This window comes from Perognathus longimembris, chromosome 9, assembly GCF_023159225.1.
Source record: "Perognathus longimembris pacificus isolate PPM17 chromosome 9, ASM2315922v1, whole genome shotgun sequence".
Taxonomy (NCBI): Eukaryota; Metazoa; Chordata; class Mammalia; order Rodentia; family Heteromyidae; genus Perognathus; species Perognathus longimembris.
The window spans coordinates 60,367,175-60,385,586 of record NC_063169.1 but is presented as its reverse complement, the minus strand read 5'-3'; the positions used below and the strand labels follow the sequence as shown (position 1 = coordinate 60,385,586).

The 18,412-nt window shown below is 40.9% G+C and overlaps 1 protein-coding gene across 1 annotated transcript; it reads right to left on the bottom strand.

The window, feature by feature from the left end:
• Positions 1-1,817: 1,817 nt before the first annotated feature.
• Positions 1,818-18,186, bottom strand: Rab32 (RAB32, member RAS oncogene family). The gene is made up of 3 exons (XM_048354250.1): positions 17,884-18,186; positions 4,073-4,350; positions 1,818-2,293 (listed from the first exon to the last, which is right to left on the bottom strand). The coding sequence occupies exons 1-3, from the start codon at positions 18,125-18,127 to the stop codon at positions 2,144-2,146; spliced, it is 672 nt and encodes a 223-aa protein (XP_048210207.1). The 5' UTR covers positions 18,128-18,186; the 3' UTR covers positions 1,818-2,143.
• Between the last annotated feature and the right edge of the window lie 226 nt (positions 18,187-18,412).

Genomic DNA, 18,412 nt, shown 5'->3' with positions numbered 1-18,412 from the left:
TAACATGGGATAAGCTTCATATTTCTATTGTTGGGAAATTAGGGCAACATTTCAGACATTCTATTGAAATATGAGATAGGTTATAAAGTTGTACTTTGCATGCAGAAGAAAAAGTTCAGAGAATGGCCTATATTTCTTAGCAAGACTGAATTCAGTATTATAAATGATGAAAGGCATTATATTTAAATTGGCAATATTAATAAAAAACAAGTCTTTAGCTGGGCACTGGTGGCTCATGCCTGTAATATTAGCTACTCAGGATGCTGAGATCTGAGGATCACAGTTCAAAGCCAGCCTAGACAGGAGAGTCCATGAGATTCTTATCTCCAATTAACCACACACACACAAAAAATGCCAAAAGTAGAGCTGTGGCATAAGTGGTAGAATGTTACCTTCAACAAAAATGCTCAGGGACAGTACCTTGGTCCTCAGGACTGGCAAAAAGCAAAACAAAACAAAACTTAAATCCTCTCTCAACTCAGAAAATCTGATTCTGTATAAAATACATGGCAGAGACCAAAGGAGATTTTTACTTACATATAGCTAGCATATAAACATGCTTGTGATTTCTGAGTAATACTTCACAAGAACATGCAGTTCTATGATAGTTTTTCTCCTGTTCTTAATAAAAGCATGGGTCTTTCTTACCAAAGTTACATACTGTATGAATCAAATTTGTTCAATATCTCATTGGATATTAGATTCAGACTATGACACAAAAGTCCTTAGAATTTCTTTGCAAGAATTAAGTTGTAACGTTCATACGAAATGACTAAGTCTCTTAAAAATAAAAAGCAAAAGTGAACAGACACAAACTTTTCTATGACAGCCAAGTATGTTTCTAGAAATACAATAATTTAAAACACAGGCTTCAGTTAAAAATATTTATTCTTGGCACCTACCAGTGGCTTATGCCTGCAATCTTGGTTACACAGGAGCCTGAGGTCTGTGGATTACCATTCGAAGCCAGCCTGAGGAGGGAAGTCCATGAAACTTTCATCTCCAATTACCCACCAAAGAGCCAGTAGTGGAGTTATGACTCAAGTGGTAGGGCATCAGCCTTGAGCAGAAAAAGCTAATGGACAGCACCAAAGGCTTTTAGTTCAAGCTCCAGTACCAGCATGCATACACACACACACACACACACACACACACACACACACCTCAATTTGATTATTTTCCTTCATTGGGTTAAATGACAACACAAGTATTGTGAATATGCATTAAATGTTTCTGGCATTATACTATAAATGTACAAAATCTTACACAGAGCTATACATGACCTAATTTCTTTCACAATTAATACTAAAGAAGGTCACATATACTCATATGTGCTTCGAAAGGAGAAAAAAAATTCTCATTTTGACTATTGCCACTCTAGAGTTGTAAAGAATGGATTCAATTAGAGAGAACAGTAATGTTAATATCAATAAGAACCTCTCTCAGAAACACACACCCACACGCGTGTGCACACTCACACAGAGAAGAGAGGAGAAGGGAGGAGAAAAAGGAAAAGAGAAAAAAATACTCATTTACAGTTCCACCTGATAACACCCAGAACCAAAGCCCAGTGGTGCGAGTACTTTCTGCGTATATAGGAAAACCATCTTACTATGTTTTAGAGGAGTGGCCATGTACCCAGAAAGTAATGACTGGTGAAATCAATACATTTAGAGATAACAATTCCACATGAACTACCAAAGTTTTGGATGGAAAATGGAGCCGTGAAACAAGACCTTCAATCTTGGTGGCTAACAGAATTTGAAAACCTTCTTGGCAAGAGGAAACGGAGAGAAAAGCAGAGACTCAAAATATCAGAAATACCACAGGGAAGTTTTATTACCAACCCAGGGTTTACATGAAAAGCTACAACTTGAAAGTCATTTACAGAGATTCTTAAAAAAAGATGTAAACATTAGGCTTCATAGAATGGTACAAAAAAAAATGCCTAGGGTTTATCTGTAAATCACAGAGCCTCTACAGAGATACTCCTCCACCTGTTCCATCCTTCATGAGACAAGATGTCTGGGGACACTGCAAGATGATGCAATGTGATGTACTTGTGGCAGATTCACAGATCTCCCCATCACCCTGGCAGTCGAGCGCTCTGCACTGAGGCAGGCGCGTGAGAGGCAGAGCCCCACTAGCAGCACTGGGATTTGTGCTCTGCTACCAAGGTCTCCTGATGCAGTTTAATCTTGTCCAAATCACTTTCTTCGTTAGAAAAGCTTTGGTGGTTCACGAGGATATTCTCCACTAGAAACCGGGTGGCTTCGTCTATGTTTATGTTATCCTACAACGCAGAAGCAAAGAATACATTAGGCTGGGACCTGTTTGGAAATGAAAGCATTAAAGGTAAGGGTACCTAGGAAGATTTGTCAGAGAGGATGGCAGTCTATCACGTGAGCTATAAACTCCGATTCTAGCTTTTTGCTGGGAATTGGAGATTAGAGTTTCACAGATTTGTCTGCCCAGGCTGGATGCAAACTGTGAGCCTTAGATCTCAGTCTCCTGAGTAGCTAGGGTTATAGGAGTGAGCCATCGATGCTCAGGGAAACTTCTGACTAATGTTTCCCTCTCAGGTCTGCAGGAAATGTTGCGCATAAATGTGATAAAGTTGATCACTCATGTAGTCCTAAATTATGTCATATGGGATTTCAAATGATATCTTAAAGTAGAATTTTATTTGCAATACAGAAAATTCCTCAAATTGTATCCTTCCACAAACATCTACCTACACATTATAGATATGTATTTTTTTGCAGTGAAGTTAGGAAATTAAAGCAAATCACTCAGCAGACATACAGAACAAGCAGAGACATAGCCCTGAAAAATGTCTTCTCTTTCTGAAGGCTTTCCTCCTTAGATTTCCTCCTTCCTGTCAGGTTCAATACTCATGCACACACCCCAGGCTTCATCTTTCTCCAACCTCAACTTTGACTTATGAAACTAAGAGAGTAAGAGAGTGTATTTATTGAAGCTAATCATGAGTACTTAGGAGTACTCACTTCAACCCCCAGATATCTAGGAGACTTTTTATTTTAAACTCACAATCACTCTACCATCACTCAACATTTCAAGGCTGCCCTATGTTGTGGTCTTTATCACTTGCTTTCACTGTTCTGTTCTGATCACTACAGGCATCACTGGGAGAGTAAATTGCTTTGTAAAGATAAAAGCAATGTAATATTAGGTGCCTAGAGTGATTTACAGGAACAAAGATCAATCTCTTTCTCTCTCTCTCCCTCTATCTCCTCTCCCCCTCTTTCTCTCCCTCTCTCACACACACACGATGCACATATAAAAGAAAATCTACACAACATATACTCTAAGCTTGAACTTGTTAAGAATATCCAAATTTACAAGTTGGTGTTTGCCATCCTTTTTTAAACACACTATCACTTTGATGTCTAATCATCATTGAGCTCTCCTCTGGGAAACCTGTAGTGCATACAACCCTCCAAGACACCAGACCTCCTATACTCACTTTCACTTCCTAGTGTTGAGAGATGGTTAAACATTGGAAAAGACCATGTTAACATTCTTCCTTAATTTAAAAAAAATCTAGCTCCAATGATGGAAAATAAAATTCATCCAATGCATGAAAGAAGCACCTCACAAATGATGACTTTTTATTTATTTTGTTTTCTAATCTTTCATACAGTTAACTCTAGTTTTCGAAGGCCTTCCTGCATGTGACAGCATCTTCTTCCGGGACACTTCCCTACTGTTCTTTAAGTGTCTTGTAAAAGTCAAAAACACTTGTTGGGGGCAGTACACCTTATTTCCCATTTTCTCTAGTAGTATGTGAAAGTACCTCAGTGGAAACTCAAATGTATGGGAAATGTGATTTGGCTTTTGTTTTATATAATACTTTACTATTATTTTAATGCAAAACTTGCTCTTTTAATCACTTCCTAATAGCTAACTTTTAAAGTGCTCCTGCTATGGGGTGAGAGAATCTATACCATACTCATGCTATTTCTGGGCTTAAAAATGTTTTAAAACCTATGAAATCCATCACTTCTTATACTGACAAGGGAAGCAGATTCAAGCGTAAGGCAGAGTGTACCTTGGCAGAGGTTTCGAACCATCCAGTAAAACCGTGGTCTTTGCAGAATTGGTCCATCTGAGGTGGACTTTGGCCGCCCTCCCTTTTCTGGTCACATTTGTTGGCGAGGAGGACAGCAGGAATAGGGTTGCCATTGGGAAGATGAACTTTACTATCCAGGTCATTTTTCCATTTTAAGACTGCCTCAAAAGTTGAGCTTCTTGATATATCAAACACAACAAAAGCACCAACAGCTTCTTTATAGTACACGCGGGTCATATTACCAAATCGCTCCTGCCCTAGGGATAAATACAAAGACATTAAACCCTTGTAATTATGAGTCTCATATTTATTTATATGTTTTGTTTTTGTTGCCAGTCCTGGGGCATGGACTCAGGGTCTGAGCACTGTCCCTGGCTTCTTTTTGCTCAAGGCTAGCACTCTACCTCTTGAGCCACTGTGCCAATTCCAGCTTTTTTCTATATATGTGGTGCTGAGGAATCGAGTCCAGGGCTTCAGGTATATGAGGCAAGCACTTTACCACTAGGCCATATTCCCAGCCCCTGAGAGTCATATTTAGATGATTCCAGTGGTATTAACAATTACACACCTGTAATCCTAACTACTCAGGAGGCTGAGATCTGATGATTGTAGATCAAAGCTAGCCTGGGTAGTCCCCATGAGAGTCTTATCTCTAATAAACTACTCAGAAAAGCTGCAAGTGGTGTTGTGGCTCAAGTGGTAGAGTGGTAGCCTTGGGCATGGAGAGAGAGGCCTAGGGACAGCGCCCAGGCCCTGAGTTCAAGCCCCAGGACCAGCAAAAAGAAAAAAAAATATATACTACAAATAACTATCTCCCATTAACTGCAACGGTCCTTAGTAGCATTAAGATATCCATACAGAACCCTAAATTATGAAGTGAAAGTGGCTGATATATAGTGGAACGCACAATTGAGGAGTTATACATCATGTGCATATATAATGCATTCACCAGAAACTTCAGTCTAATATCCCTGAAGCTGGTCTTTTTTTTCTCTTCTCTCCTTAGTCCAAGAGAAAAGAACCAGGCACTGGAGAGGGAAAAAAGTAGCTAGAAGAGAAAGAGACAAGAATAGAAGAAAAGGAAGCTCACAGGAAGAAGATAATGGCAGTGGTAAAAAGCTCTCAGAAAGATTAAGACTAGACTGGAGATAAAGCACCTCCTGTTTTCTATTCATCTTTCCTTCACATCTCTAGCCTCTACCAGCCATTGACTCAATGTGCAAAATTGCTCCCCTCCTAAGCAGCAGACACACGAAAAGCTACAGTTTCTGAACAAGAAGCAGTGCAGCTGGTTGTGTGATTGTAAGGATCAATGGCAGAATCCTTCAAGTATCACTGTCCTTTTGATATAATTCAACCGCTGTTAAATACTTGGATGAACCTGCTACTTCAGACAGTATTGCCTTGCCATCTAGAGAGTATTACAAAGCGTTCTCCTGCCCTCTTCAATCACACTATCTTTCACAGAGAAAGAATGCTGATCTTCATCTGACAGATGAGAAGACACATTACAAGATGCTGACTAAAAGATAGAAATGCAATCCAGGCCTTCTGACTCCATCAAGTCAAGATGAAGATTCTCAACTATCCTGCAGTTACTATCACTTCTAAAAGTCATAGTTCAGGATGTTAACTCGCTATCTTGACAGGAAAACACGAATGACAATGAGTCTAAGTAAGATGTGTCACTCGGATCTGTGGTAAAGGCACTCCGATAGGTCTCTTCCCTGTTAAAGATATGAGGAGAAGCAAGCTTTATCTATGTTTTATTGTTACATGTTTATCATCTTTTTACTTTCACAAGTGCAAAGCCACCTCATATTACAAAATTCTCTTCCAAATTTTACAGTGGCATCATACCATTTTATATTTTATATACTGCTTTGATTTTGTGACTACTCCATATATATATATGTGTGTATGTATATGTGTGTGTATATATACATATATATGTAAGCTGCACTACCATATTCCAAAATCTGAATTTCATTATTACAAATGGTCACTTGTTGTGAACTGTTTCCTGTTCATATTTTTTGGGGTTCTATCAAGCTAACGGTCAGCTGTATCATTTATTTGGCTATACTGTTGACTTTTATAAAAAGCCAGCATTGTGATTCTCTCTTTTTTCTTTTTTTTTTTTTTGCCAGTCCTGGGGTTTGGACTCAGGGCCTGAGCACTGTCCCTGGCTTCTTTTTGCTCAAGGCTAGCACTCTGCCACTTGAGTCACAGCGCCACTTCTGGCCATTTTCTGTATATGTGGTGCTGGGGAATCGAACCCAGGGATTCAAGCATACGAGGCAAGCGCTCTTGCCACTAGGCCATATGTAATTCTCTCTTTAAAGTCGTATGTAACAATCATGGCCATTGGCATTCAGGATATTCCAACAGTTCAAAGGCAAGGTCACTATTCTTCAGAAAGGCCTAGATAAATGCATTAATGTTCAGACTTAAAGTTCCACTAGAGTGCATCTGCTAACTGATTCCAATTCCATTGTTCTAATTAAGTATGCAAGGAGCATAGCTACCAGAGTGATTAGTCTCATTAAAACAGCGTTAGGTCAAAATGGAAGGATTAATAAAAGGTAATTAGAAAGTAGTTAGAAAATATTTCTTTGGATCATTCTTTAAATTTAGAAAAGATGATAGGGGTGCCAAACTACTAAAAGGAAAGTATGGATATCCATATGGTACAATGAAATAGCAGGTGTGATTGTTGCTTTTCTTTCTTTTTTTTTCCAAGTGAATCTCTAAAAATCTCTAATTCTTTCAGGTAACCATATGAAGTGATATTAAAAAGATTTACTTGTGTACACTTAGGAAAAAACATAGAAAAATCAGAAATATCTATGAAAAATATCTGTGAAAAAATAATTATAGAGGACACTGTACTTAAGAAATGTCAACTGGTTCTCCTTAGAGACCAAGGCTAGGATTAGAAACTCCCTGGCAGCCTTCACATCCGAAACTAGGTATTAAAGAGAAAACACATTATATGTCAAATAAAAAACAACAACCACACAACTGTATCATTAAGCAGATGAGAATAAAAGGAACTGACTTGAAGGCAAAATGTGAATCACCTATTTGGTAAAATTGTACCCAGAGAGAGTATACAAAGAAAGACTCCTCAAGAAGAAGATAGAAATCCAATTAATAAACTAACCAAAAGATTATAAAAGATACTTTTAAAAAATTACTTATTCATTGTCAAAGTGATGTACAGAGGGGTTACAGTTACATACTTTAGGCCATGGGCACATTTCTTGTAGTTACCTCCTCCCTCATTCCCCCCTCCCCCCTCCACCTTTCCCTCTCTGCCCATGAGTTGTTCAGTTGGTTTACATCAAATGGTTTTGCAAGTACTGCTTTTGGAGTCGTTTGTCTAAAAGATACTTTTATCAATAGGTAGGCAGTCCCCGATCATATCATGGTGAGTACCTGGGTTGGGTGCTGGTGAAATCTGACAGGAGAGCTGGATGGTAAAAGAAGCCTCATATGCTGTGTGTGTGTATGTAAAGTTAAAGACTGCAGTAATAATGGAAATGGAGGTTGATCAGAACCTGAGAGATTTCCTCTTCGAACAGGTTTATTGAACAAGTTCAGATTCATCCAGGGAGATTTCCAGGCAACAGCACTTTCTCTGTGCAGGGCTGGAGGTTCCTGCTGACTGGGACTTACGATGACGAGGTGCTGAATCATCTTGTCTCTCTTACTTTATAGATGAGAGAATAGAGTTCCAGGGAGATGAAATTACTCTAATTTTCTGGGTTGATTGTTCCACTGTGCTGTATAATCTGTTAGCCAGATACTTGCTAGAGTAGACATTTCTGCATGCATCCTGTGTTTCCAAAGAGATCTTGGCAGTATTAGTAGCTAAGAGTGTATTTAAGGACAGTTTATTACTACTACTACAAGGCACACCCCTTGTCTATGTCTCCCAGAACAAGTACAGAAAGAGGACTCCTCAGCTACTGGGCTCTCCCACACTCGCTAAGGGAAGGGCCTCTGAGGTCTAGTGCATTCATCACCCTAATTCTAAGCACAGCTTTTGTCATCCCCGCTGCACCATTCCTTTTATCTTAAACAACATGCTTCTTCCTTCTCTAGAGAAAAGTATCTTAATTATTACTTGGCATGTTGGCACTTAGAACCAAGGAAAAGAACACTCCAACACACAGCTCAAAATCTATGCAAATGGATTAACCAAAAGGTACTTGTGTTGGAAAAGGTTTAAAAGGTTTATGTACATCGTTGGGAAGTATTTAATATTAATGACACTGAGAAGCACTGGAAAAGACAAAATGAGTATGTTTCTAGAATATGTCTTCTGATTAAGTTAAAGAAAACACACATGATCACTTGTCTTACCTCCTTAAAGCTGAAGAAAAAAACAGGAAAGCATTTCCTAGGGCTGGAGGTATGGTTAAGTGGTAGAGTACCTGCTTAGCAGGTGTGAGGCCCTAAGTTCAAACCCCAATAAAAAGCAAGAAATTGCTGGGCACTGGTGGCTCACACCTGCAATCCTAGGTTCTCAGGAGACTGAGATCTGAAGATTGTGGTTCAAAACCAACCAGAGCAGGAAAATCCTTGAGACTCTTTTTTTTTTTTTTTTTTTTGGCCAGTCCTGGGCCTTGGACTCAGGGCCTGAGCACTGTCCCTGGCTTCCTTTTGCTCAAGGCTAGCACTCTGCCACTTGAGCCATAGCGCCACTTCTGGCCGTTTTCTATACATGTGGTGCTGGGGAATTGAACCCAGGGCTTTATGTATAGGAGACAAACACTCTTGCCACTAGGCCATATCCCCAGCCCCAGGCCATATCCCCAGCCCCTCCTTGAGACTCTTATCTCCAATTAACCATGAGAAAATTGGAAATGGCATTGTGGCTCAGAGTGGTAGAGCACTAGCCTTGAGCAAAAACACACAGGGACAGTGCCCAGGACCTGAGTTCAAGGCCCACAACCCAGAAATAAATAAATACATAAATAAAAAGAAAATTTTAAGTTCTGCTGTGATCAGAAGTGCAGGTTGGAGATACTTTTTCTTGGCATTTTCATCACTTTCTATTTAGTTTTTAACATTTTTTTCCCTAAATTTTATATTCATGACCCCCTAAATTTTATATTCATGACTTGATACATAATTTATGTGTCTCTTTTAATGTTAATTGAACAGCTCAAATCGAACAGAGTGCCATGATGAAATATACCTAATTTTCTAATTACAAATACTGATTTTCACCCACTGAGAGCTGCCATGCTACACATTACTACAAGGAAAAATTTCCAGTAGGAAATATATAGTAACTAGGTAGTAAGTGAAAAGCCTTTAAAAGGATTTTAAACATAAAATCCTTCAATTTTATTATGCATTTCACTGAAAAAGAGGCTTCAAACAAGCAATGTCCAGTGACAGATTATAAGAGATCATTATACAAATCAAAAGAGTTGACAGATTTGTGGCCATATTCCTAACTGTTTTAAAGGCCCCTTTGAAATAACCATGCTCAATAGGAGGGAAATGTATTCTGTTTCTGTCCTATACATGACTTTTACATCCCCAAATTAGCCTCATGGAGAGACTTCCTGGTGACATGACTCAGAAGTGATATGACTCTAGGAAAGGAGCCAAAGGGACTGGGCCTGTGAGAAGATGCCAAGCCTGGGCAGCAGGTAGACTGTCTGATCAAGTGATGAACTCTAGAGCACAATGAGAGGATGAGCATGTTGCCAGCATTCAGCTAACACATAACAGTCTTTTCCAATGTTAGAGTGAATCAGAACCACCTAGGGCACTTCTTAGATGGTTACTTTCCAGGCTCTAGGAACTAACTCGGTTGATATGAAGGATTCCTAATGGCTGGCCCAAATTTCCTTCACTAGGTTTTATTTGAGATGACTATGTGGCCAGCATATAGGCCTTAGAATTCTAGCTGCTCTGGCAGCTAGACAAGAAGCAATTGGTTCTATGGCAGATGATGCTTAAGGAAAAGGCATAGACAGAATGGAGTGAAAACAACAGAGAAGAGAATACAGACCATCTGTCAGCGAGAAAGACTGGTAGAAATCCTTCCGCTAAACCTTGACTATCCATTTGCTTTTCTTTGATCCTGACTCTGTCTCCAAAAAAAATATAGTGAGGAAACTATCTGTGCTTGCTTATAAATCATGAAGTGCTAAAGGCTTTTGTGCAAACACAACTGAATAGAATTCTCAAGCACTTTTCCTTGTTGTTGTTGGTTTTTTTCTAGGACACCAGAAGTATCTTAGATTTACACAAATGCACTCCTTCACCATCCAGAGAAGAATTCTAGTTGACTTAGCCTATTCTCCATAACTGAAGTGTTGATCAAGTATGAAGTCTTCCCTATTTTAAGATCATGTGATGCCCGTGCTACAAACCCTAAGGTCTTCTTTGAAAGAACATTTTATCTCATTTCTCAATCGATTTCAGCATATATCAAGGATTGTGTATTAAAGATGTTTATTTTTAAAGTAAGAAACAGGTACTTTTTTTCTTTCTTTGTATCTTTAGCCATACAAAGAGGTTTGAGTCAGCATGTCAGTTTGAGCACAATGGATCAGTATCACCTGTTCCATTGTTCTCTACCATCTCTTCCAACTCTACCTATCCTTTGACATTTTCTATATTTTATGACACTCTGACATCTTGGGAGAGTCTGCCCTTAGCAGGAATAGATTTCTAGAGATTGCAAATAACTCCAGACACACCCTTGATATACAAATCTAATGCCCACACCAGTGTTTCTCTCTCTCTCTCTCTCTGTCTCATTTTTGCTTTCTTACAAGACTGGAGTTTGAACTCTGGGTCTCAAGCTTGCTAACTAGGTGCTTTACTAAGATGAGCCACATTCCCAGCCCCTAACTCACCCTATAAATCGTTTTTATTAGGCTTCTACAGAGTGGGACACTATCTCTCTGGTCTACATCATCCCAGGCCAGAGCCAGATATCAGACAAGGAGAGTACACCTGTATATGTCTAGAAACCATGGAAATGACCTAACTCCCCATTCCAAACTCAAACTCTAGAATACAGGCTCTAGTTCAGGAATTCACATTGTTGCTTCTTCTTTCTGCCTAACAGCTGTCCTGACTCCTCTCCCTGTGCCCCAAGAGGCGTGTTGTACCCCTCCTGTAGGTACAGTGTAGGTACTTAATCATCTTCTTAGTGTCAGTGGGCTGCCGATCGATCAAAGTTATGGGTACATTTAGTTGTGTGCATTGGTGGAGGGGCTTGAAATCAGGGTCTGGATGCTCTTTCGTAGCATGTTCACTCCAGGCTTGCACCTGCTCCTGCAGCCACACCTCCACTTCTGACTTTTTGCTGGTTAATTTGGAGATAAGAGTCTCTCAGGTTTGTCTCCCTAGATTGACTTCCAACCTTGATTCTCATCTTTAACACATCCTCTTTTTTTATTTAATTTATTTATTAATTGAACACAATTTTTTTGACAAGGTGTTGTGCAAAAAGGGTACAGTTACATAGTAAGGCAGTGTGTACATTTCCTGTGATATCTTACACCCTGTTTTTCTTTCCCTTCTCTAGGTCAGGTAGACATATATACAATACACAATGTATCAAGAACATATACAGTACCCACGTGGCCAAGCCCAAGAAAATTCGCCTAGGGCTTTAAATGTAATGTCAATATTAGACAATATGTCGACAGTAGTCTTATATGAACATACATACATAGCTTTGAACTATTGTATTCCACCGAGAGGTCAATTTTTGACCTTTATATGTTGAGTAGTTGTTTGGTTTTAGTTACATACTGTTGGGTCGCTGCCCCAATCCTGTGGGAAATACCATTTGACAAGCAGTTTTTGGTTTCACAGACCTGGTCTCTACTGTCTCTCCGTCTCCCTTTCGTAACAGTCATATATCAGGGAGATTATGCCCCTTTGTTTTCTGTGTTCTAGGCTTGTCTTGCTCAACATTATTTGTTCAAGTTCTGACCATTTCCCTGTGAATAACAATATTTCACCATTCCTAATCGCTATGTAGTATTCCATTGTGTATAGGTACCATATTTTTTGGATCCATTCATCTTAACACATCCTCTTGTATAGCTAGGATTATAGGTTTGAGCCACCAGCACCTGACTAAGGGAACATTTTAAACTAGAATAATAATCACAAAAAGTTCCCTACCAAAAAAGTGCATAAAAATGGGATTGTCAGGAAAATCTATACATGTTACAATTTGCCCTTAAAAAAAATATATATATATATTTTATATATACATTTTATATATATATATATTTTATATATATATATATGTATTTTTTTTTTTTTTTTTGGCCAGTCCTGGAGCTTGGACTCTGGGCCTGAGCACTGTCCCTGGCTTCTTTTTGCTCAAGGCTAGCACTCTGCCACTTGAGCCACAGCGCCACTTCTGGCCATTTTCTGTATATGTGGTGCTGGGGAATCAAACCAAGGCCTCATATATATGAGGCAGGTACTCTTGCCACTAGGCCATATCCCCAGCCCCATCCTAAAATATATTTGAAAATGATGTGTGTCCGGAATCCTACATGGCTTACAGGTTTAAACAGGAAGGTTTACAGTAGTTCAGGCAAACATCTACAATTATTGCCTGGCTTTTCCGGGCTGTCTCAGCAACTATATGCCAAAAGAAAATAGCTTTGTTACATGCAGAGAAGTCTACAGTTTAGAAATAGTCTTTCAGAATGCATACAAAATGAGGGAGTTAAAATTCAAAACTCCAGCTGGGCACCGGTGGCTCACACTTGAAATCCTATCTATTCCCAAGGCTTGAGATCTGGGGATTGGGGTTCAAAGCCAGCTTAGGAAGAAACACCCCTATGAGATTTTTCATCTCAAATTAATCACTCAAGCACTAGCCTAGAACAGAAGAGCTCAGGAACAGCACCCAGGCCCTTTCCTTCCCACCCTCCCCCCCACCACAATCAAAACTCTATGTGGAAATTCTGTCTTTATAAGTAAGAGAGGGGTATCTGGAAAATCTAAATTACAAAAGGACAAGATAGTAATCACTTTAAGTTTAAAATGAATTACAAGCTCTAATTGAGTACTAAAGAATTTGAAAAAGGATTTATGCCACTATTTTGACATTAGTAAACCCCACACCCCATACTTCTAAAAGTATATTGCTTTCCTATCCAAGAATCATACAACTTTTGACACACTGATTATCCATGTTTTCTTGATCAAGTTTGTACACTACTCTTGTGTTTAGATTACAGGGGAGAACCTTGTATAGTTCAATTCAAAAGGTGGACTGGTCAGGTATCTTGTCTTAGAATTTCCTGTCAGCATGTCACTTTCTATACTGCTAACTCCGGCATCTTTCAGCTTCATCATGCAGTTGAAACAGCTAAGAATGGAGACATTGAAAAGCAACAGACCACAGACACAGCATTAGCCAGGGACTTTCCATGAGTAACAATACAAATACACAGTTGTGCTAACCACTGCCTGTATGGACAACTGTGAATGCACAGCCTATGAACAGACTGGAGCACCCAAAGATTTTTCAGAATTCAGCAACTGAGAAAGATGTCAGGATGGCAACGGGACAGTTGAGCACCTTGATTAAGCCTGAGTAAGGCTACAATAGCAAGACTGAGTCAAATCACTTGGGTGATCTGAGATTGGGAACAGCTTTTTCAATTAGCCTTTACAACAGGCCACCAACAAGCACTAGGAAATTGAATATTGGACTTATGTGACACTGAATAGATATAACTAAATAAACTAATTTCTCAAAGCACCATTTCTTTATATTTAGAAGATAACTGAATATTCATAATCCTAGACTGACACTTGAAAGATGATTAGAGCATTAAATGTAATATTCTAGGTTCTTTCTTTCTCAGGAAAGGCTAACACAGGGTTATGAAAGAAGACAGATGGAGTTAAGTGTAAAAATGGGCCAAGTATAAGGTGGAGCAAGGAAATCAAAATGAGAATTCTATGATAGCATGGGAACTAAAATGATGAAAAATGAGTTTAAATATATTTTATGCAATTAATAATATTTTCCAAACATATATTTTGGTTTGGGGTAAAATATGACATGAACTTCAGAGCAGATTAGTCCAATGGACAAAGAAATGTTGCAAATCAACTCAATCAATACATCAGGCCCAAAGCACAGAAGATACAATAGCCAAATTCATTCTAAGACTTAATTTCAACTAGCCATTCAATCTGTATAGAACATTTTAAAATCACTAACAAACAAGAAGCTTATGAATCACAGTAATTCACATATTTATCTTGCGAAACATTAAAAACGATTCATGGAATACCTTTTACTTCATCTTAATTTAGTGTGTCTTTGTGCAGCTGTATTCAAAATTTTATTTTAAAATTCAATATTAGTATGTTTCCATTATGTATTGAGCAACATTCTCAAAGTGGGTATGAATTCAAAAGTATTAACTGGTTTACACAAAATATCAGCCAATTACATCGATTACTTTAAAACTATGTTTTTTAATGCTTTGAGAAAAAATGCACTAAGGCCTGTACCTGCAAGTTACTATGGCTCTTAATTGGAAGAATTTAGCAAAATCTTGGCTACATTTATAGAAAACATTCAACAATTCTTGCCTTTTAGGCTTGCCACAGCTTTGTAAGTTAGTCACTGTTGACATCATGTCTTTACTGCTTTGCTCATTTCATAGTCTCCAGAGCACCACTAACAAAAAAGAAAGTAGTAATAACACTGACCTCTAAGTTAGTTGTATCAAGTGGCTTGCTCTACTTCCTGTTTTGCAATTCAGGAATCTTTGTACTTTTTTGAGAATTTACTATGATCTAATGTTGTTACTGCTTAATGCAAATATGTTGAGCCACAGGGGAAATTTCTGGAGTGGCCTTCAGTTAGCTTGTTTTCATTACATGACTCCTACTAAATTCAAATGGTATGAGTAAGGGCAGACTCATTAGTGGCTCAAATATTCGATCCAAGCAAAGTTAATGCTATAGCTCCCATCTGTTATTTTGCTTCTTGCTATCCTTACATCAAAATCTGAATTAGAAGAAATGACTTCATAATTTCTAATTACTTCATACATTTACTTCTGAATATGTATTCGCTGAATGGCTCAAACATTTCTGTTAAGACAAAAGTAGGTAAGCCAAGCTCAGTTATACAAGCAGTACATGCTTTTTTTCTCTCTCTCTTATGCGGAAGCTAGATCTAAATATCATGTCCCAGTGGATAGGATAAATTATATGGACTCTATATTCATGGTATTCATGCACAGTGAGACCAAAGGAGGATACTCTTAGGAGAGGAATATCAAAGCACAATGCATAGGTGCATTGAGCATATAAAAGAATATTTATTGAAACAAACTTCAGGGAATGGAAATGAGGGCTTTTTTCCCCTGTTTTCTGTTCTTTTTGTCTTGATTGTTTAATCTGTCTTTGGGAGGGTGGGGGGGGTGTCACAGAAATGGAGAGACAAAGAATGAGCAAATACAGCAGTGGTACTCACTAGATACTTATGTTGAAAATGAACTACACAGCTTGTGGGTAGGGATGCGAGGGAAATACTGGGAGAGAGCAAGGGAAGGAGTGATACTGTCCAAAAATAAACCCACTCTTTACCTGGCTAATGTAACTGTAACCCCTATGTACATCACCTTTATAATAATATTTTTTTAAAAGACAAGAGTAGCTAGCGATCGGAAATTCCTTTTGGAGATCTGATGATGATGTTTTGGATCGAGGCACCAGTACAAGTAGGGGCCATCTTGGTAGGTGACCACTGGAGTGTGTTAAAGATGGGAACAATCTCCTTCCTGCCTAGACAGGCCTGCTCAAGAAGGGTAAAGCTGGGAGTGGGGGTACACACCTACAACTCCAAAGGTTGAGACAGGAGAATTCTGAAATTTAGGCCACTCTGGCTTATATTATGAGACTCTCCCTCTCAATGAACATAAAAAGAATGAAAAGAAGTGACATACAGTGGGAAAACTCCAACTGTTCCCCATTTCCTGGAGTCTTCAAATAGAGCCACTTGACCTTGAAGTTTACCACATGTGCATTATGAAAAAAATCTAGCTTTCAAGGTCATGTACCTGCTAGGACTCAATCAAATACAGTACCTAAATATCAATTTACACATGGAACAACATAAAGTCAGCTACCCTGTGAGCAGGGGTTTAAGAGCATCTTTGTTGGGAAGGGCTGCTGGATGGATGGTGACTGTCACATGGTAGGGTAACCTTTAGAATCAACCACTTGGGGCAGAAGCAGTAAAATGTTTTCTAGTGTTCTGGGCAACAGCAGGAAGAGTTTCGAAAGAAGCCTCCAGCCTTCAAAGATGACTTTTCAAATGCACATTTGGTTTTGGGGTAACCAAATAAAATTTAAAAAATAAATAAACCAAGCTGAGCCAAGACTGCTGGTGACCTTTTTCACAGAGGGAGTGCTGTGTCTATACGTATATTCTCTTATCTGAAATGGGGAAATATGCTCTTAAGTAAACAAGTATAAAGTCTGTACTTCTCTACTTCCTCATCTGTATAATGAGAGGCTGTCAATGAAGAGGGAGCAGACAGGTTTTCCCTTCACCTGATACGGGATGTGGATCTGTAAAATTGGGTAGTTGGGTGTCATCAAGCCCAAACATGCTCCTCCTGCTCAAGGGCTCCCTACAGGTGAACCCCTGGGATGAGAGAAAGGGGTAACTGATGGAGATGTGACCATCTCCATAGGTAAACTTGCCTACAGTTCAGGCTGCCATCCCACCCAGCACAGCAGCTGAAGCAAGGGTGTTCATAAATGACAGTAAGGGGGGGGGGGGCACTTAAGACCTTCCAAGAGAATGGCAACATTTCCGAAGGACAAGTGAAAGCCACATCCAAGGAGGCCATATCGCCTTGATGGGATAGAAGGAGGGAGTTGGAGTGTAGGGGTGGGAGGGGGTTTCCCTGGGTCACCGCAAACATAAAGCTTCAAAGAAACTTCCCCAGATGATTCCCCTTGATGACCAGGCCTCCCAATAAAGGCCAGCAATTGGAGCAGTGGAGTTTCCCTGGGAAAGGCTGGGCTCGGGTCCAAGCTTTTCTTCCCCACAGCTCCAACTCTTCCTGACACACTCTCAACTTGTTATCACTTGGAGTTAAAAAACAAACAAACAAACAAAAAAAAAACTTCTAGAATAGTCCTCGGGTGCTTTCCTCCTCCAGGAGATCTCTGTCCTTGGCTGGAAAGAGAAAGAAAGGCCTCACACAAGCCCGGCACAGATCAAGATAGGCCTTGGACAACAAAGAAAGCAAGTGTTGAACAGGAAACAAGAATTTCGTTTGGGTCCTGCCTCTAACTGGAGGTGCTCTGAACTTCAGCCACAAGGGAAAGGGGGGAGTTCCCGAGTCCCTGCACCCCGATTTCAGTCCCCAACTTCCAGGCCGTTTGCATTTGTGTCACCACTCAAAGTTAAAACTTCGGGACTGTCTCTCTAGGGCTTCCTGGCTCCTGTCAGGGTAGACAGATGGGGTGCAGTTTCCTTTACACCCGGGAAAGAGTAGCAGGGCACCCCTGCCTGCCGCCAGGTCGCTCTCCGCATGGCCCTGTGGCTGGCTGGTTCTGTCCCCACCGGAGTCCCCTGGGAGCGCGCCCACCGCCTGTCCCCCGTGTCACAGGTCCTGATCTCTTCTGGAAGCACCCACGCAGCGCGTTTCGTGGGGCGGGGGGCGGGGGTGGAGGAGAGACGGGGAGAGGAAGCGGGAAGGCAGGGGGCAGCCGGGCGAGGGTCGCGCGCTTACCCGCGATGTCCCACAGCTGTAGCCGCACCAGGGTCCGGCTGTCCCAGTTGAGGACCTTGAGCGCGAAGTCCACGCCGATCGTGGCCCGGTAGTGCTGGGAGAACAGCTGGTGCACATAGCGCTTGATGATGCTGGTTTTGCCCACGCCGAGCTCACCGATGACCAGAACCTTGAAGAGGTGCTCCTGGGTCTCCGGGGCCGCGCTGGCGGCCGCCCGGGGCTCCGCGCCTTCCCCGCCGGCCATGGGCGCTGGGTCCCCGCGCGCGCGCCGCCGTGGAAGCGTCCCTCGGGCCGCCCGCTGCTCCAGGACGCACCCGCCCACTGGCGGGTCACAGGACCCGGAATAGGTGGCCCGAAGGCGGCCCGGGGGCGGCCCGGGGGCGGGCAGGGGGGCGGCCCGGGGACGCCTCTGTGGTCGGCCCACTTCCTCTCCCAGCTCGTCCCTCCCCTCCTACCCGCCCCCCACCCCGCCCCCGGGGCAGGGCCGCCCTCTGCTGGTCTGCAGAGGAGTCTCGCTGCGGGACCCCCA